Source organism: Manis pentadactyla, chromosome 4 (genome assembly GCF_030020395.1).
Source record: "Manis pentadactyla isolate mManPen7 chromosome 4, mManPen7.hap1, whole genome shotgun sequence".
NCBI classification, from domain to species: Eukaryota; Metazoa; Chordata; class Mammalia; order Pholidota; family Manidae; genus Manis; species Manis pentadactyla.
The window spans coordinates 153,624,911-153,642,955 of NC_080022.1; the positions used below are offsets into that span (position 1 = coordinate 153,624,911).

The following is an 18,045-nucleotide window of genomic DNA, read 5'->3' on the forward strand; positions in this document are numbered from 1 at the left end:
TCTCCATCACTTACTCACTTTGCTTAACTGAAACATTTGCTTGACAGTTACTCTGTTTCAGTATAATTGTGTTTTTTCCTAGTACTCCTCAAAATTAAAAAAAAAAAGCAGATGGTTAAACAGTTTATTTCTAATCTGTATAACTGTGCATCATCCTTCTTGCTAAGTAGGCTTCAGTCAAGTATGTTATCCTCTTAATCTTCTATCCAGTACTTCCAAGTTTTTCCTGGGAGCGGTAGTTGCAACTTATTTGGCATCCCAGGTCTTGAACAGCAACTGTGGAGATTTTTCTTGACTTAGACATAGTAGGAAACCTACATGTATGTGACATGTGTATGAGTGTGTTTTTCCTTTACCTTCTTTGCATGCAGTATCTTATAGCATGTTAACTTTTCTTGAGGGGAGGGAATTTTTCTCTCTTTTTTTAAAGGTAACTTGTAGGCAATTAGTAATTGTTTTTGAAGAAGTGAGTTTCTGTGTTTTTGTGGTGCAAGAATAGTCAGGGCAGCTAGTCTGCACTAAGAGAACACTTCATTATTATCTAGACTTTTAGGATTTAATTCTCTTGTCTACGATTCCATCAGCCCAGCTCTTTAGTGAGCTCAACCAGTATTTTACATAAATTAGTCCTGGAGCTCAGACTATATCGTTTAGCATTCCTTTTTCTTTTTCTTTTTCTTCCTCCAGTGAGGCTCAGGGTTTAGAGCCCAAGATGCTTATGTGTCTTTTTTTTCCATTCTGAAACCCTAGTTTATCACTCACTGGTGCTGGTGATACAAAAGTTATACTAAAGCATCACCCTGAATGTCTGTTTTTGACAATTCACTGAATCATTTGACATTCAGGATTTTACTTAGCTTTGGGCCTATCAAGTAACTCAGAATAATCTGAAAACAAATTCTTTAATCAAACTGTATATTTGATCATCTAAAGTATAGCTGTGCTTATACATACAAGCGTATGTAAAGTATATTATCCCATAAGCCCTGTGGCTATGAATATGGCTGTGTGTATTATGATAGTCTGGGGGTGTGAACTTTAAAACTCCAAATGATTTTCATGAGTAATAACCCATTAGTGGGCATAGTTCATTTTTTTTTAACTTTAATCTGTGATTCAAATAATCATCAAAATTGATATGAGATAGAAATAAACTTTGTTTCTGTATCTGTATAATGGGTGAGGACCTATTGGTGTTTATTTCCATCTATTTCTTAGATGGAAATTCATGCTTTAGTTAAGTTGCATTGCACTCTCTCTGCTATTTGCTTTTTGTGAAATTTGGCCTTCTGTTTATATTGTTTTGCTTCAAGCATTTTCCTTTTCTTCACATCCAGAGAGGTCGGCTGTGTTCTCCCCCAATATCACATGTTTTGTTCATGACTGAGTTTAGGCTGCTTGGCACCTTCAGTGTTTAGCCCTGTCAGTGGGTGCCCTCTGGACCTTCTTTTTATGAAGAAGGTTGTGAGGACGTTTCGAAATCAGAAGCCTTCTGTGTGACTAAATCAGCAGCCTGCTGCCATACTTGAGAATTCTGATAATCTTTGACACCCAGAGATTAGAGCCTTCTTTGGATCATACTGAGACACTCAAAAGTCATCCAACTTGTAGCATTTTTTAGCAGTGGGAGCACTTGGTTGTAGTTAGCAGGCCAGTATGAGCTATAAATAAATAAAATCCTACAATGCTTGCTTCTTTCATTCAGGGTAGTCTGCTGATAAGATGCAGGGATTTGGCAGAAGAGAAGATTCTCAGCACGTGTAAGTGCTTACCAAAGTGCTTTCCTGTATCCAAGGCACAGCTTCTAGTCTCTGCTATGTTATTTTGACACTCTAGACTTGTAAGATTGGAGAGTCAAGTTTAAAATTCTCAATATGTCATTGGGTAGCCCAATGTCCCTTCTTGTCATGGAAGACTAGTGGATTCCATGGAGAAGGAAAAGCAGAATCCAGGGTACCTGTAAACCCTATAGTTTTGTGCTGTGGGTTTGTAACTAATTATACAGCAGGCAACAATAAGAAGCTGTAGTTCTGTTGGCATACTTTGTTCAGAAAGCAAAGTGTTCCAGCAGAGCAAAGAGGGAGCTTTGAATGGGCTGCAAATGAATGAAGCAATGGTCATTTTATTGTAAACCAAAGCTCTGCAGTGGAATCAGGCTTCTAAACTGCAAGGAGGTAGAGGGGAGGGGAGATGCAGATAGAAACACATGGTTCAGTTGTGTTTTACAGCTCTTGATTTGGATTCTCCTGCAGAACTATAGAGTCATGCAAGGAGACCACCACTGGTCACAGCCAGGCAAATTGCTCTTTCTCCTATGGTACTGCTGTTAGTGACTGCTAGTAGGTTATTCAGCCGACCTCTTCTGATTCTGCTTTGCTGCCTGATTTCAAAAGATTTGCCCTGTACTGGCTCTCAGTCACAGCTTGATGTAACCACTACTTGTTTGCATGTAGCCCCATCATTTCCATATAAGGTCTTTTTTTTCCCCTTCAAGTTAGAAGGCAAAAGAATCGGGAGCATTTTTATATAATAAAAGATTTATGTAGGTCCAGTTAGACTCAAGCAAAATGAAATTCAGCTGGAAGGGATGGTAAAAGGCTCAGAGAACTTGTGACTGCCAGAGAAGTCAGTGTTCCTTAAATAAAGGGTTCACCTAGTAGGCAGGAACTCTAACTTTGAATTCAAATTGAAGCAGACTCTCCAGCCATTCTAGGCAGGCAGATCAATAAAATCACAGGTGACTTAATGCCAAGAACCTCAGAATTCAAAGGATTTCTCTTGTCCTTTAAATTTAGTCTATATTGATGAGGAATGCTAGCCTCAGGAACTGAGATGAGAAAATGCTAGGTGTAGATTCTGGTTTATGACAGCATATCATGGCAGTGTCCTTGGAAAGCATCGTCTTTCATTTCTCAGTTACCACATCTGTAAAATGGAGCTAATCTACTGGAAGGAAAATGATCCCATTATTTATCAAAACAGTGTGAATGAAGACTCATCGTAAGTGCTTTGAACAGCTTAACAGCAAATGTCTTATGAAAAGTGAATTTACATCCATTTATGTATTTGAAAATGCAGTTGATTGCCTTATCTGAGATTGAGCAATTCGGCTATTTTTGCATGATGAGTAGGCAGTGAAAATATGGTAGAATTTATTTTACTTTTAGCCATATAAATGGAATATTTGACTCATACACGATCTCTTCCATGGTTGTTTATTTTTGTGCAGACCATGGATATTCCACAATAGTGTGTACTATGCCACATTGATCATATTCTTAAATTGATCAAAGAGCCCCTGAATAGGGTAACAAAATACATAAATGATCATTATGGACATGACTAAGTATTTACCTGGTTATGGAGAGTTTATCCTTCCTTACCTGCTCATTTCTTCTACAGCCCCATAGACCACAGATTCCTGCTCTGCCAAAGAGGATAAGCTGCCTCTAAATTTACCTCTTAGATGATTGATTTGGGGCCATTCCTTTAAAAACTTGAAGCTGCTGGGAGTTTTTGTTCTTATCCCATACTGTGTAGATGGTAGACAATACCTATAACAAAGCATCAGGGGGCTCCCTATGAGAGCTTGACAATTGCTGATGGAGAAGGGCTGTCTTTTTGTTTGTAGTGGTCTGTTCAGTTCAGTTCAGGCCCTTTTCTGCTGAAAACTTGGCTCTCACTCTGTGAAGACTCCCTAAGGGATTAAAGTGTAGCTGCAGAAGTAGTGAGACCATTCAGTTAGTTTAAGAAATTGGTTAACAGTTGAGAGAGATTATATTGGTTTCTATATTCTAGAAATCTAAATGAATGGAGCCTGAGATTGCTTTGGTTGTAGCATTCTTCTTTCTGAACTGAGGTTCCTGGTAAGAGACTGTGCAGGTGGCCCCTTTCCTTAGAATTCTTGCTATCATTAGCATTTACTGTTAGTTTTCTGTTTAGCTACACTTCCCTCTGTTCTAGAACCTGTGCTTACTTTTTGCTTGTTTTGAGGGCCAACTGCATTATAAGTAAGGGTCTCTTGTAAAAGGAAGCCCATTCCTCTGAATGAGAAGCTCAAAGAATCCAAATAACAAAGCAGATTTTTGCCCTCAGAGGTTGCTCTTGCTGCCTTATGAATACAGGTTTGATGCAAAGAGCATTGCTACTCACAAATCACATGAGGTATACAGTTTGTGTGCAGTGATATGTCATAGCTTTTTATTTATATGGCCAGCTCAGTCTCTTCTGCTCCTTTCACTGCCATGAAAAGTGCATCATTTTCCTCCCTCTCTCCTCCTTCCCACATATCATCAGCACCACCCACTATGTTCTGCCCATTAAGTCCTCTGTGTGCCAGAAAACCCTAACAATGATTAAATGATGATAAAAGAATGTTAGAAGGTTAAGATATCAACCAATCAACTACCTTACAGTAGACCTAAATTGTGGGTGGCAAGTAAAACTTTGCCCTTTTAGTATTGAAAATAAGGGTTTTTATTTGTTTGTTCCAGTTGAGGAACTGACATTAAATTAAGAAAAAAAAAGCATTGATGGCAAAGAGCAAAGAGAATAAAGGAGACGCTTTGGAGTTACCATTCTTATCATACTCTTTCTTTCATGATTTTGGCACATTCTTTATTACGAAATTCTAGGGCTAGCCAAATTTAGGTAAGGTTTTATTTGTGAAAGGCCTGTAGTTTTAAAGCTTATGGCAGTTTTAAAAAGTCATTATTACCCTAAATTCATTTAATTTTAAAAGTATTAAATTATGCAGATTATGCCACTTTAGCCATAGAATCATTTGTCATTATATTCCTGCATGATTTCCAGTTCCTTTAAGCTTCTTGTAGTACAGAGTGCCTTCCTTTTCAACAGCCACCCCTGTTCCCCCCAACATACCCCGATCTATGGGAGGAGAGCATGGGTAAAAAGACTGAGGAAAGGTAGCTGGGAATTCAGATTCCTGGCTTTTCTTTGAAGGAGAGTTTGTAGTTTCACCATTTATCCTAGAAAAGCAATTCAGGTGGGAGGGACTGTGGAAACAATGTCCCTGGACCTCCTTATTATTTTTTTCATAAAATAGGAAAAAGAAAGAAGGTGCTCTAGGAATCTTGTCAAGAATTATGTTTCATGTTGAAGCTGAAGATAATATACCATATCATATAGCTTAATTTTCATAAGCCTATGTTTTATCACTACTTGCATTATTTTTTTGTGTGATAGAGGCTATTAAAACATATCTACAGTAAATACAGTTCACCCTTTTTCATCAACAGTTGCTGTGGTGAGGTAGGTCAGGAGGCATGCCTCTTTGGAGGCATCCTGGGGGTGGAAGGGTAACGAGCACTTGATTATGTCTGTTGAATGCCAGAGCTGCCAAACTGGAGCTCTTTGTGTCTGGTCTGTATCTGCTCTGACAATTCTTTTATTATGGCTTTCACTAACGTATCAGTAACTAACTGTGGTTGTTTAATTGCAGAGGGAACATCCCCACGCTAAACAGGTACTGTATGTTTAGTTTCTTTTCCAATTAAAAGCACCTTTTTGTAACTTAGGATAATGAAATCAGGGAAAAAATAACACTACATTCGACAACTAAATGCTATCTTCTGCTGGGGAGTCCTGAGATTCCCTTTGGACATACTAAATTATTCTTTCTGTTTGGAAAACATGTCTTCAGCTTTTCTTCAGCTGTTCATAAAACAGTACTTGAAAAGCCTCAGTGTGGAAAAGCACCTATCTAGCTGTATTTAATAGGGGAGTTGTCTGCCTGGTGTTCAGCTTTGCTGTAAACACCTTTTGCTAAGTTCTCTGTCTGGCTTGGGGCTTTCAGAGGAGAAACCTTAAGGTTACTCCTGTCCTGGCAAATTGTTCATAATTTTTTCAAATTTTGATTTCCTAATTTGCTTCTCCTTTTAGAGGATTGCAAATGCAGAAATTGCTGATTTCATGTTTTATCAGTTTGTTAGCTCTTTTTCTAAAGTGTCCGTGTTAAAATGATATGAAAGTCAAGTTTTATGTCAGACCTATGATATGATTAACACTGGAAAAATATATTTGTTTTGACTGTGTAGCCCTGTGATGAATTTTCCAGATCACTGTAACACAAGTGATATCTTAGTAAGTTCCTCCTGTTCCTGAGCCAAGCAAGGCAGCACAATGCAAGTTTGAGAGGAATGCAGTTCTGATGAGAATTGAATCCACAGATTGCTAATACAGTAGTACATTGGTGGCAGGGTATTTGTAGGTGATCAATTATCCATTGGCTTATGCTTATTTTGTTTCTCTCCTTTTAAATACTGAGTAATCAAAGCTGATTTTAGAGTCCAATTTGGATGAGGAGAGGGAAGCAGGTCCTTTTTTTGGTCCTGTTGTCTGCCCTTGGTGAGTAGGCTTGGTTCATTCCTGCCTGCCGTTAGCTGGCCTGTGAGCTTAATAGTGGGGATAACTGAACAGTAGATATTTCCCGTGGGGCTCACTTTAGTGAAAAAGATACTTAACCCCATGTTTGCCACAAACAGCCTGCTAGCTTATTCAGAGGGAGTTCCCTTTAAGTGTTATCTGGAACCATTTTATCTTGCCTGTCTAATGCCAGGCAGTAGAAATATAATGCCTTACAAACTTGCTCCTTTATTAAAAATATTTGGTGATCCTAGAAAAGAGGATGATAGCATTTCTGATTTCATACAACTCTGAAGCCCTGGTTCTAGTGAACACCATGCATAAGACTTGCTTGATGTATGTTTCATTTGTTTGTCTCTTTCATGGTATCAATGGTTTCCTCTCCCACTCTGCCTTTCTGTTCCCCAGCACTGGCAAAAGATGAAGTACCTTTTTCATAGTCATTTGTCAAAGGAATAAAAATCTGGAATGTCAGTCTCTATAGTTTGTGTGAGCAGCACTCCCATATAAAAAAAAAAACAACTCCATTGCCTTATATAATTAAAATTTGCAATAGAGTACAGTATGTACCCAAATCTCAAGTCCACATTGCTGGCTCTCTCCTTCCTGCAAAACTGCAGGTGGTACTCTTCAAGGAGATTTTTGAGCAGCTCCCCAAAGTTCAGGTGTCCTTGCCTTACTCTGAACTTGTTTCAGATTTGTATCCTGAAGGCATCCTTTAGCTTCGTCATTCCTAATAGGCTGTCTGATTGGGCATTCACAAACATTACAGTATTATTTATCAGTACATACTGCTAAGGTTTATCAAGGAATATACAGATTCATTATGTTTTTAGATTGAGCAAACCAATTCAGTTCTCTTTGATCATCACCATTTAGCACCTGTTTGCCATGCTTACACATACATTGAAACCCATGCTCTGCCCTTTTGTATCTTGCTGGAACTTACTAATGGCTTTTGATGAAGATATGCTTACTTTGTTATAGAAGTGTTTAAATTTCAAAAAAGGAAATTTTGCAGTTTGAGGTTGAAAAATGTCTCCTTTTCAAAAAGGAAGGAGCTATAATTATTGTGACTGCTATCCCCATCAGCCCATCAAAGGAAAATAAATACGTTAGTAAAGTTTCTTTTATAGAATGTGACTTGTTTCTGTATGATAATGTTTTCTATGATTTACTAAACCATTCCAAATGACATAGAGTTGTTTTACATGCATATATCTATCTGAATACTTAATGTATTACAGTTCCTAGAGAAAAATACCTTAAGTCTTGCCCTTAATAGCAACTCACTTCACTTGCTTATTTCCTTTTAAAAGAGGGAATGTTTTAGGGAAGGGGAAGATGCAGGATGGTTTTTATCCCTTATGTGCTATTCATTCATTAGACATGTCATAATGTCATTATATTGAAACTGCCATCAAATTCCTAATTGTCCTTAGGTCTTTATTTGGAGAAATTTTGGGGTGGTGAAAATATAGTTTGTATGGGGGGAAATTCACATGAATGGGTTAATGTGAATCTAGCCATATAGCCTTATCCATAGTGGGTAAAAAAACCAAATCTGCTCTGCAACCTGACCCTACTTCAGTTTTCTCCTAGCTCCTTTTCCCTATTGTTACTTTCCCAATCCCTGTTTACCCTCTTTGTCTAATGCACTTGATTGAATTACCATTTAGAATGTCCTTCTCCTCCAACCTCAACCACTATGGCATGACTCATGTAGCTAGTGTCAGTGATGTGCTGTTGGACAACTCATTCACTCCGCCATGTCAGCGGATGGGCGGAATGGTCTCTTTCCGGACTTTTGAAGATTTTGTCAGGTAAGACACTATGGAACTGTGTTTGTACAAAGGGAGCCATGGGCATCTCTGTTTGGGGGTTTCAGATTTCTGCCAAATGAACAAGATCCCTGAAATAGGCAAGAGCTAACTAAGGAGATATAGCCCTTGCTGTGTATGCCCTCGGAAAAGTATATGTCCTTCCATTTCCACCTCTCATTCAGACTCTACAAGCCTCTACTTGTTATATGAGCCTGGTCAGAGAAAAAGAAACAAACAAAAACCATCTTTTCCTTAGGAGCTAACAGAAGAAGCTGTCTGCTCTGTGATGAGTGAAATGTCAGGAGAAATTAAACACAACACTAGAGTGAGCCCCACCAGAGACAATACATCTTTTGATTAAATGCATTCAGCATCTATCTGTTGATGTATACTGATGCATTACCCTAGGGGGAGGGGTAATTACATTGGTCTGTCACTGCTCCCATCCCAGGCTCTGTTACTTTAAGACTGATGACAGCAGTGCTCATATCTTACATATTAAAAACAATAAAAAGCTTTAGATAATTCTTTTTTTAAAAGAAAAAATATTTATGGTTTATTAAATTTTAAACAATCCATCCTCCTAATTTCTGCCACTTGGTGACATTTTGCACGTCATCTCTAGCCACTGGTGATTCTATTCAGTTGACTATTGAGCACAGGGTAGGATAGATTTTTCTTTTAGACTGAGCTGACAATGGCAGCATTAGTTTTCTGCCACTTAGGTTTTCATGATGGGTGTTTCTTTGGTATTTTTCAGGATCTTTGATGAAGTGATGGGCTGCTTCTGTGATTCGCCACCCCAAAGCCCCAGTTTCCCTGAGGCAGGTCACACATCTCTATATGATGAAGACAAGGTATAGTGTCCCCTTTGGGAGACTGCTTTGTTATTTGAGACACAGGACTTGTACTATATACTATCTTTCTGTTTGGGAAACATTATAGGGAAAATTCATTTGTTTATCCTGCTTTATATTTAATTTTATATGCCTTATCAAAGAATTTTTGGAAACAGGTGGAATATAAATTCTAACCTAAAAAAGAAAAAGTATTAATCTCTCAATCCATAGTTCAGAATGGGCTCATGTGTATCCATTGAAGCTGCCTCTGAGTCTCTGAATGTTGTTTCAAAGACCTGAGCTTTGAAAAAATTAGGCATTTTTTTTTAAACTTGGCCCTTTTATTAAATCCTTTCTTTTCATTTCTTAGTAAACAAATTGTTTTGTTTTTTCCCCATGAGGTTGTTTTCCCATTGTTTGATACTTCACTGTTTGGTAAATTTTTAGGAAATATATTGTCTCAGAATATGTTCAGGTGGTGGCTTCTTTCATTCATTTTTATCCACATTCTGTGAAGGTGTGTGGCAAATGGTTTCATTACCATTTTATTGGTGAAAAAGTTGAGAAATATTGGTCTTCAAATCCATGTCAATCAAGATTTGGGGACACCTCTAGCTAATGCTTTAGCTGCCTTATCTTTTCAAAAGTTAGGTGTTTTACTTTATTTGATCTCCATGTGGCTGTGGGCTAGGCAGTGGTTTCGATTTCCTTATTTGTGCTAGTGGGCAAACCAAAGAGGCCTGTGGGGCAAATCTTTTTTTCAGGTATTCTACCAAGTACCTACCGTATTTCTTTGTCTTATGTTCTTGGGTTACAGGTCCCCAGGGATGAACCAATTCACATTCTGAATGTGGCTATCAAGACTGACTGTGATATTGAGGATGACAGGCTGGCAGCTATGTTCAGAGAGTTCACCCAGCAAAATGTAAGTCCTCAGTTGGGTGGAAACTGGCAATGGCCCCTCTCTTGCTGGCTTCATATTATATCCATCTTTTCATCAGTTGCCACTTGTAAGGTGAATTACTGATAATGGCTGTGTCTTTTGCATAGTTCTGTGATTTAATAGTATATAATGAATATCTTTTTATGTCAAGAAATATAGACCTCAAATATCTATAATATTCTAAGGAAGAGAAATTTTGTCCCTAAATCTTTCCCAGAGCTCCCGTCTTGAACTTCCAGTCACCTGCTGATATTTTCCTTTGGTGACTTAGCTGCACATATCTAGGCCCAACCTTCCTTCATGCCCCTCTGTGTCCTTCCCTTACCTCTCTTGAAAATGACAGTTATACTTCCATCCTCCTTTCAGTTTTGTGAACCTTAGATATCTTATGTTGACATCAAACTCTGGTTTAAACCTAAATTCCCGTCATTTTCCTTCACTCCTTCTGATTCCCCCTCTCTCTCCAGAACAAAACCAAAAATGTAAGAAACCAAACCCTCTATCCCCAGTCATTCAGAAGTCATTGACTTCTTCCTTTTCCTTGCTGTTCCATTATTCTATCTGCCCACAATCTGTATGTGTTTATTTGTATCTGGTCAGTCATCAAGGTTTGTTTGTTTGTTTTTTTCTTTGCAGCATCTCTTACCTTTTCTTCTTTTCAGGTTTTAAATTCTCACTACCATCTCTCTAATTTTTAAACCTTCACTCACCTCACACTTGAGAATCTGTAGGAGGTTTACTTGTGATCTACATTTATTCCTTCACCCTCCCCCTCGTTTCCATTCTGCTCGCCACCACAAAACCAAATGTCCAAAATGTCCCCTTACCAAGTTGTTCTCCCACTCTACAGTGATTCTCCCCTACCTTCAAGATAACTTCTTACTTGATATTTAACATCAGCCTAGTAACCAAGGTTAACAATCTAGCCTTTGCTGTTCTCTGAAAAGATCTAAGTCTTTGTCTCATCTCCCTTGTTTACATCATCTCTTCTATTGCCCCTCACCTGCAGTGTTTTCCGTGTGTGCTTCCTTTCTTCCAGTCTTCCTTCCTCTCTGTCTTTCTCAATCCTGCTTGTTTTAAGAACTGTCTGAATTTTCATCTCTTTTATGAGGACTTCTCTGAGTAGTCCTAACTAAAATGTATTTTTCTCCCTTGAACTTGTAATTGGTCATCATACATTTAGTAGTGATAATAATAACTTTTTATTTATAAAGAACTTCTTTGCAAATTTTTAAATTCGTACCTTACCACAATCCCATGGTGGTAGATTAGTCAGGAATTACTCCAGTTACACATCTTGGGAAAAACCTCAAGCTCAGAGAGATTAAGGCATCTTGATCACCACCTGCTAGATTATAGACCAAAAACTGGAATGTAAGGGTTTGATGTTAGCTCTAAGAGGCACAGATCTAGGTGCTTTAGTAAGTAATGCATTCTTAGCCCTAAAGATGCTTATAGTCTAGTTGAAGGGACTGGTTAGGCATGCTCTAAACAATAATCTACAGTTACATTTCATTATTATATCTGGCAGATGCCAAAGTACCCCTCTTCAACTGCCTTTAATGACAAGACCCTTGTGTTTTCTTTGAATGGAAAGCACCTAGCCCATAGTTCTTGTTATAAAGAAAGAACTCAGTAGATCTATCAGTATGAACAATTAGTGCTATAGGCATTCACATCATACAATGCTAGTAGCAGATACCCAGGAAAAGATGGTAAATTTGTACTTAACATGAGTCTTAGGATTTACTCCATGATGCTCTCACAGCATATCAATGTGGGATTGTAGTGGTCAATATGGGGAAAAGGTACTTCCAAAGAAATGGAAGTAGGGGACATACATGGGAATTTTTCTTTAGAAGAGAAATTAACCTTCCTTCTTGCCCTTGACTAGTGACCACATAAAATTAACCTTAGACCAGTGACCAAGGTAACCTTACCTGGAAGAGTCCCAATGTTGTGCATGGCTGCTGACTCTGTCGCTTGATGAGAGAATCTGTGAAAATTTCTTACTAGGTTTTGAGGCACTAATTGCCCATTATTTGATTGTTTTGACCTCAACTTTAGGCTTTTTATTACCCTCAGATCTGTTGTATATCATCACACATCTATTTAAAGAAGCAGCTTCTTCATTTCCACTGCATATTATTTGTCATTAATTGGCAATAAGAAATTACCTTTTACCTTCACTGGACTTGTAAACTGAGGCACGGAGGAATCCATTGTCTGCCTATGGCTGTTCAGAAGGGCATGGGCAGACTGTGCTGATATTCTAAGCCTAGAGAAGCTATTAACTGCATCAGGTACTGCGCTTATCCAGGAATATTTGGCATTTGCACTCCTGGTTTTGAAAAAAACATAAAAAGAAAAGGAAGGGAAAGCAATTAAAAAAAAAAGCTGAAGTGATAACTAGTTTTTCACTTCATGATCATGCTCCTAGCAGTTTAGAAAAAGTTTTTTTTTAAAGCACATATTAAACTATCAAATAGGTTGATCCAAATTGTCCAAATAATCTTCCAGTCCCAGCATGTCTTTTTTTCTCTCATAGAAATTAGGATCATATATTTGTAAATGACTTGTGGAGGAGATTGAAGCAGTCAGTGTAAATGGAGTTTCTCCAGGTGCTGACGCCTAATCGCTGGGTAATAGCTGTGGACTTGCTGTGAGACCCACATTATTACAATGTAATCAGAATCCTGTTGCTCTGCTGTTATTGTCAGCCACTTGTGGAATTTTAAAAGCAATAACAATTTTGATTTTAAATCATGGCATTATTAAAGTTATTTTCTTCCCTTGCCAGAGCATAGCTATTGATGCTTGTTGTCTTTGAAGGAGTAGGCTGTAGTGGGATTCTTTGTTGGTGTCAAAAAAATGTTTCTGTTCCTGGGCACACTAAGAGAATCACCACCACCTCACTCCACCCCTCTCTTTCAACACAGTTTTTTCTTAGTGTAGTGTCATTACTTGGTTATTTACACTAACAGGTATGATGTCAGTACAGATAATTTTTAATGGGTATGATGCCAGAACAGATCCCATTTAAATTTCTTATTTGACCTGGGAAATTTTTATTAGAAAATTCATTTTTCCAGTTATCTTTTGTTTCTAGTGTTAATTTTATTACTAAGCAATGCCATAGTAGAAATGGAGAAATAGAAAATCTCTCAAGAATGTACTTGTTTATAAAAGGAAGGCAATTTGGGTTTAAAAAATATATAGTATCGTGAAAGTTAAGAATTGGCTTATGAACATATCTGTTGGTTCCAGTTAGAACAAGGAATGTGATCAAACTGATGTCTAGATATAGGTTACAAAAATTCACATTTTTTCTATTTGTTTTATTCATATATCTTTCAGGTCATTCAGTTGGGATAACTTTTCTACTTGTTGCGATTTAGCATCTCTCTAAAAGCAGGTCTTTAAGCTTTTTAAATCTGTTTCTTTGTTTCTACCTTTTGAGATAAGTGAGTAGTAAGTATAGAGGAAGGCTTAGATCCGGAGACCCCAGACTCATATATGAGGGGCTTTCTTTAAACCACTGGTCTCTGTTGACTTCTAATGTACTGCTCACCCTATGCCAGGTGGAGACACGAATAATCAATTAATGTAAAAGTCTATTAAACATTGCTTTTAATAATTTTTAAAGAGAATCTTTTTAAAAATACTTCATGTAAAGTAGGTGGGGAAATATTCTAGAAGAACTGAAAAGGTCAGGATTTATTAGGTTGAATTCTAGGACTGCAGTATCTGATAGTAGATAATATCTATAATCTAAACAACAGTTTAGGCCTGAATTTTCTGTTTCATGGAAATTTTTTCTTTTCCCTCTATCCAATTTCATTTAGCTTCTGTGTCAATATTAATCTTCACATTTGAATATATGCCTGCCAGTGTGATTTCTGTAAGCAGAAATTGTATTAAAGTCTACCATGATGTAAATCAGTCCTTATAGACCCTTCCTCCTCCACAGTGTTCTCTTTCAGTTTTGTCCAGCTCAATATATAAAACCTATTCCAAAGAACTTAGTCCCAGATGCTGCAATAAAAAGTATTTATTTATAATTTTGAAGGTACTTAGCTAAGATATAGATATCCAGAAAGGGTGCTTGCCCAATAAGAGCCTTCTGAGGACCGAATGGGGTAAAATTTAGGGTAAATGGAGGTCTCATCTATCTTCTGTTTTCATTGTTTGTTCACAGAAAGCTACTCTGGTTGAGCATGGAATACGACGCCTTACTTTCCTGGTTGCACAAAAGGTATTGTCATGTGAATTACACCTTTCTAATATTTCTTATGCTACTAGAACTTTTAAAAACAAAAAACAATTATAATCATATGCTTCCTTGTAGAATTTATGAGGAGAAATAACTTTTCTATAACTTCAAGAAAAAACATCAACTGATCACCTTTTACTTAAAATTAATTCATTTTTAATGTTATTATTAATTGGCAACTTCTGTTTTTCCTTTCTGTCTCTCATTTGAAAGGATTTCAGAAAACAAGTCAACTGCGAGGTGGATCAGAGATTTCATGTAAGTAGAAGGAACCATAATGAAAGATTACTTACTGTTTTATCTGTTTACTACTGATTATTTAAACATGGAATACGTGTATGTTATTTAGAGGGGCTAGATTGACGTTTGGTCTCTCTTTTTGAAAGTATTATAATGAATATTCAATTCTCCTGTGGAGTATTCAAGCTAAAGGGCTTTTTCTTCTTTTTTTTCACCCTATAATGAATTCTCAGTATATTTCTGAGAAATAGTTAAGAATAAGCATATGTATTTATCCAGATGAATAAGGTAGAAGCAGGAGCTGACTAGTAATTTCTTCTGTGCACACAGTGAATCAATAATCAAGGACTACCAGTTGCACTTTGGGGTCTTGGCTTCTACCAAAGATGAATTCATGTGCTATTATTGAGAATTCTCAGTTTTGAAAAATATTATGTAAAATGCCTTAACAGAGACCAAGTTGGTGTTTTTGTCTACGTTAATTCTAGGAGCAGGAAATAAATAAAAAACGTTAAGTTGCTTTTTCTCCCATTGAACTGAATTAATTGTTAATATTTATAAGATAAAATTTTTATTGAACAGAGAATTAAGTTAGTCAGGCCTCGCACCTGAACTGTGATATACCCATGTGATCATACCCAATGTGATGATAGCAGGAAGGCCAAAAACCCAGTTTGCAATCAAGGTGTCTTCTTCTAAAATGCCAGATTACAACCAACTTATTTATTTAAGTGTTTGACCTTAATATAGCTAAGTCAAATATCAGAGGGTATTAGGAAGTCTTAATTTTCCTGATAAAGAATTTTATTTTAACAATTATGATAATTAAGTTAGTTTCAAGCCCTGCTGATGTACAATAATGAAGATAGTATTTGAGATTCTGGAAAGGACTTTCTAAACTCAAGGACCTATGTGTGATTTCTTTTATTGCTGTTTGCTTATTGGGTCTCTAGCACTTGACATTTTGTTTTCCTTCTCACAGTTCACTTTGTTGGTCCAGTCAATAGAGAAACAAGAGAGACTACCCTGCAAACGAAAGAGCTAGGATTTTCTGAAATGTTTTGGACTACACAACTCCCTATGTTAGTGATGTCAGGAAATCAAGCAGAGTGCAGATATGTATCAATCAATAACTTTAGATAGGAAACTGGAGGTAGTAGAGAAGTATAAGGAGCTTAAAGAGAACCCTGGGGCTTTAGGAAGAAATATTAGGAGCGTAGAGAATAAAATTGATACTTGAGGATAGAATATGAGAGCCCACGAATAAATACTGTGGCTGGTAGATGATCAGAACTAAGGTAGACATGCCAGAGCCAGGGACAGGATTTGGAAAGAATACTGGTCTAGGTTCTTCAGTGTTAATGTTATTTTTCTTCTCCCACTGACTTTGGAATAATATATTATTCTTGGGAATAATACTGAACTTGTAAAATTGTTGTCTCTTTCCCTAATGGTTTAGATGAGGTCTTCATGTCTATAGCAAACTAACTGGTTTCCTGTAATAAGCATTCCATGATAATTAAAATTCTCCACTAAAACTTTTTGAAAAGCCAAAGCAGTTAATTCTCATGGACAATATTTTTTTTACTTTACCTCTGAGTCCATGTAATGTCCTGGAGTATATCTTCAGCTTTAAAACATATTCCCTGTTATCTTAATATTTCTGGATTTAGGTTGAGTAGGGATGTATATACGCAATATCTACTAGGAAATGAGACCAGCAATGGATCTTTCCCAGGAATCATTGTCCAGTTCCTGTTGATTGTAGCATCAAATGGGAAATAAGTTCGATTATCAAGTGACTTGATTTGTCATGAGTTTAGGAAAAGTTGCTTTAAGACAGAGAGCATTAAGGTTTAGGTGTGGATTGGATTTTCTGTGAAGAACTGAATGGCAGAAGAGTTGGGGTATTTTTCTGTTAGGCCCTTAGAAATGATTTGTGGTCATGCAGTGGGCAAGGGCAACTATTACTGAACTCCAGCCAGGCTCTACAATAGCCAGGAAGCCTTGGCAGGAGTTGTATAAATCCGGGGCTCGCTGTCATGGTGCTGCAATGAGTTCCTCTGCTGGTGGTAGCTTGCCATTCATGAAGGGTGCTTAGCCTCTGTCATGTCATCTGATGTATGCTTGCCCCATAGTTAGTGTAGTGTGAAAAAGAGGAAGCTTTTTGGGGGTATTAGAAATGAATCCCTTGATCTCTCTGGCTTCTTGGTAATCCACTGTGATGTATGCAGCCTCCACTGTTCTACACTGTGAAATCCGTATATTATTGAATTGAAGAGAGACTGCACACCTGAGGGGGCAAAGAGGGGAGGAAGGATATCAAGTTTGGTTCAAGAACAACATTGGCTGTATGGAATGAATGAAGCAGCTGTGCTTTTACACAGTCATCATCTCTCAGACCGCTTCAGAACCAGAACATGGCAGATGAGGGCCAGAGTGGAGGTTCTTAGAGAGTGTGTATATGTTGTTAGCTGTTTATTCATATGCCAGTGAAGGCTATAAGCATTTAGGAAACTTGGTTGTTTAATCGCCACAGTCCCCAGAGAGCCATCCACCAGTATGTCTGCTGCTACCTTAGTTTCTTAACTTCACATGGAGACTGTTCTAAATGGAGACTGTTTTTCTGAACCAGCAATATTCGCCAGCTTTAAGGAGGCTTTAAGTCAAGTCTGTTTCCATAACCATCTAATTAAATTAAGTACCCATAGTGGGACTTGAAAAACTCTTTAACATTGATATTTAAAGAGAAAGTTTGAAGAAAAACAAATCTATCCATATGACTATCTCCTTCAAATTAAAAAAAATTGAAGACTTGGATGCAAGAGAACAGGCTCTTTGAATTTCTGCAGCTTACAGTTCTCTAGTTTTATGTAGTATTGAAGTCTGTTCATTTCACATCTAGAATTCCAAAAAGTGTTCCAAAAGGTGCTATTTAATTGGAACATAAGTATTATACTTTCTGAAGATTTCTGTATTTTTTTCAGCAGAGTTTTGTTAAGGATACTAAAATGCATATTTTCTGAGTTTCTTCTTATCCTTTGTCACCCAAACAAAAACATCAGGTTCAAAAACTGTGATGAGATTCTAAATCAGTTTTGCATGTAAATTTCCTTTTATTTCTTGTTTGTAAGATTTCATGAGATTTTTAAAATTCTGCTATAAATCACCTAAGCAATAGTTGTACTTTCACCCACTTCAAAGTTAAATGTTTCAGATTATTTGGGCCTGAAAGAAAGAGCCCACTGTCACAAATAGTTATCATGGTTAGTAGTTCATTTCTTTAAAAATTTTTTGATATGTCAGCTATATCTCAATAAAGCTGGGGAAAAAAATTGGTAGTTCTGTTTGCTAATGGATCAACTATTAGTTTTTCAGTAGATTTGTTTTGGGTGTTTGTTTTAATTACAGTCTATATAATTAGTTCTCAGCATGTTGAGGTAAGAGAGAATTGCACCAGCAAGTTTCCAATTTCTTCATCTCATTAGGTTTTTAACACGATTATTAGTATCATAATCAGCTATGATGTTTTCTGTTTCAGGT

At 37.2% G+C, this 18,045-nt stretch overlaps 1 protein-coding gene across 12 annotated transcripts in view; it reads left to right on the top strand.

Annotated features, from left to right (window-relative positions):
* The window catches only part of ACACA (acetyl-CoA carboxylase alpha), a 305,940-nt gene that overhangs the window by 194,185 nt on the left and 93,710 nt on the right, over window positions 1-18,045 (top strand). For 10 of the 12 annotated variants that reach the window (XM_036911058.2, XM_036911059.2, XM_036911061.2 and 7 more), the window contains 6 exons: window positions 5,462-5,485; window positions 8,064-8,207; window positions 8,968-9,064; window positions 9,864-9,971; window positions 14,188-14,244; window positions 14,476-14,520. In XM_036911058.2, coding sequence (XP_036766953.2) covers window positions 5,462-5,485; window positions 8,064-8,207; window positions 8,968-9,064; window positions 9,864-9,971; window positions 14,188-14,244; window positions 14,476-14,520 — 475 coding nt within the window. The remainder of the gene's footprint in view (window positions 1-5,461; window positions 5,486-8,063; window positions 8,208-8,967; window positions 9,065-9,863; window positions 9,972-14,187; window positions 14,245-14,475; window positions 14,521-18,045) is intronic. The other 2 variants (XM_036911069.2, XM_036911060.2) reach the window with 1 other exon arrangement.